The sequence below is a fragment of the Lepidothrix coronata genome, unplaced genomic scaffold, assembly GCF_001604755.1.
Source record: "Lepidothrix coronata isolate B3197 unplaced genomic scaffold, Lepidothrix_coronata-1.0 Scaffold199, whole genome shotgun sequence".
Lineage (NCBI taxonomy): Eukaryota > Metazoa > Chordata > Aves > Passeriformes > Pipridae > Lepidothrix > Lepidothrix coronata.
Genome location: NW_016690379.1, coordinates 805,911 through 807,865, shown reverse-complemented (window position 1 = coordinate 807,865; position 1,955 = coordinate 805,911). Strand labels below are relative to the sequence as shown.

The 1,955-nt window shown below is 45.5% G+C and overlaps 1 protein-coding gene across 1 annotated transcript in view; it reads right to left on the bottom strand.

Moving 5' to 3' along the window:
• RBBP5 (RB binding protein 5, histone lysine methyltransferase complex subunit) overlaps positions 1-1,955 on the bottom strand; it is a 10,042-nt gene that overhangs the window by 4,031 nt on the left and 4,056 nt on the right. Inside the window, exons 8-10 of the mRNA XM_017832081.1 lie at positions 1,362-1,479; positions 657-726; positions 315-544 (exon numbers count right to left, since the gene is read on the bottom strand). Coding sequence (XP_017687570.1) covers positions 315-544; positions 657-726; positions 1,362-1,479 — 418 coding nt within the window. The remainder of the gene's footprint in view (positions 1-314; positions 545-656; positions 727-1,361; positions 1,480-1,955) is intronic.

Sequence of the window (1,955 nt, the reverse complement as noted above, 5' to 3'; positions counted from 1 at the left end):
CAACCTCAGTGATTCCATGATCCCACAATTTCATTCTATACATTAAAATCACACGTGACCAACCAAAATCAAGGCTCCTTTAGGTCCACAGTCCCATAACAAACCAGGAACTGCACAAATTAGATCCTGCAGTTCCAGGATTCCTAACTCATCCCAAACTTGCAGAGTTCCTGGCTGTTAATAACTGTTGTAAGAAAACACTTCAAAGGAAGGAGAAATTTAAGGCAAGATCTGTGAAACTTCTGCTCTCCAGACCAAGCTAAGCCCCCTCAAGATGCAGAACAGGCACTAAAACCAGGGCAGCCCCCACACACCATCGTTAGGGACTCCTTGGAGTTCAATGTTGGTGGTTTTGGGCTTCTTCTTTGGTGCCTGGGGGCCATCAGAGGAGGATTGTCTCTTCTTCTCAGAGCCCAGCCCCTCGTCAGTCAGGGAGCTCTGCACAGCATCTGGGGGGGGGCCATAGGGGTTCTCCTCTGGATCTTCCACCTCAGGAGCGATGGGTAAGTACAGCAGGGCCTTGGAGTCCTCCAGCTCCTCATCACTGGGAAGGGAAAAGAGCTGCTGTCAGTTAAAAATGTCATTATTGTGTTATTACACAGGGGAATGTCAGTGGTGTGTTTTGTACCCAGGCTGTAAACAAGATACTCTGTCACCTGCTACAGAAGGCAGCAATGGGGTCCACACTTGTCACATCCACCTCTTCATCCTCTGCAGCATCAGCACCTGAGAACCAGGGGAAAAAAACCACAAATTAAAGAGAGGAAAGAAAAGACCACTTTACTCAGAAAGAATTGGACTGGCTGTGCTTAAATGCCTAAGCATGGAAAAGTGGGAATTGAAACAGAAAACAAATCTAAAGTACTTCCTCTGAAATTCAAGCAGAAAACAAACCTGAAGTATTTCCTCTTAACTTTAATTAAAGCACAAAACAACCCTAAAGTGTTTCCTCTTAAAACCATCAGGTTTTTATTTTATTTTCCTGTGTTCTAACACAGACCTATCACTGTAACCCACCAGCAGCAGAGAGACAACTTAAAACCTTCAAATTGTTCTCACTAAAGTGGTTCTTAAATCTGATTAAATTAAATCGATGCTTAATTCCCACAGGCCAATTTCAGAGTGAACACAGAAACTGCTAAACAACAATTAATTTAAATATGAGAAGTGCTGCAAAGGCTGGGGGTGAGGAGAGCTGGGTGGTGTGCTGGGAATAATCCTTATTTCCATTCCTTTCAGATTCCATGATCTCTTCCACGACTTTTGGGCACCACCAAGTGGTGGCTGTGCTGACACAGATTCCATGGGCCACCCAGGCAGGATAAGGAGTATTTTCTCCCCAGGAAGAGTTGGAGCAGTACCTGTCTGCTCTGGTTCACTCTTATCTTCATCTTCAATGTCAAACTCTGACTCCCTCTCCTCGTATTCCACGTTCTCATCCAGCTCTTTGAAGTCAGGGGCAAAGGCACTCCAGTTTTCCTAAGGCACAAATCCAGAGTGGGTTTTACTCACCCAGAGGAAGAGCAGCTGCAGGGAGGATTCCTGCAATCCCAACCAAATACCCCGGAGGGATTTCAAGGATGTGGATGTGGCTCTTGGGGACGTGGGTCAGTGGTGGCCTTGGCAGTGCTGGACTCCAACACTGAGGTCTTTTCCAACCTCAGTGATTCCATGATCCCACAATTTCATTCTATACATTAAAATCACACGTGACCAACCAAAATCAAGGCTCCTTTAGGTCCACAGTCCCTTAACAAATCAGGAACTGCACAAATTAGACCCTGCTGAAAATCCCACATTGTAACATTCCTTAAACATTGCAATGTACATCCCAAACCAAGGCTGAATGTTCCCACTGAGCCACTTGGATCACTCACTCAGATCTCCTGTACTTAAAGAACACACCCAGGAGGAGACCATTCCCAAGGAAAATGTCCCTGGGATGATATTTAAGG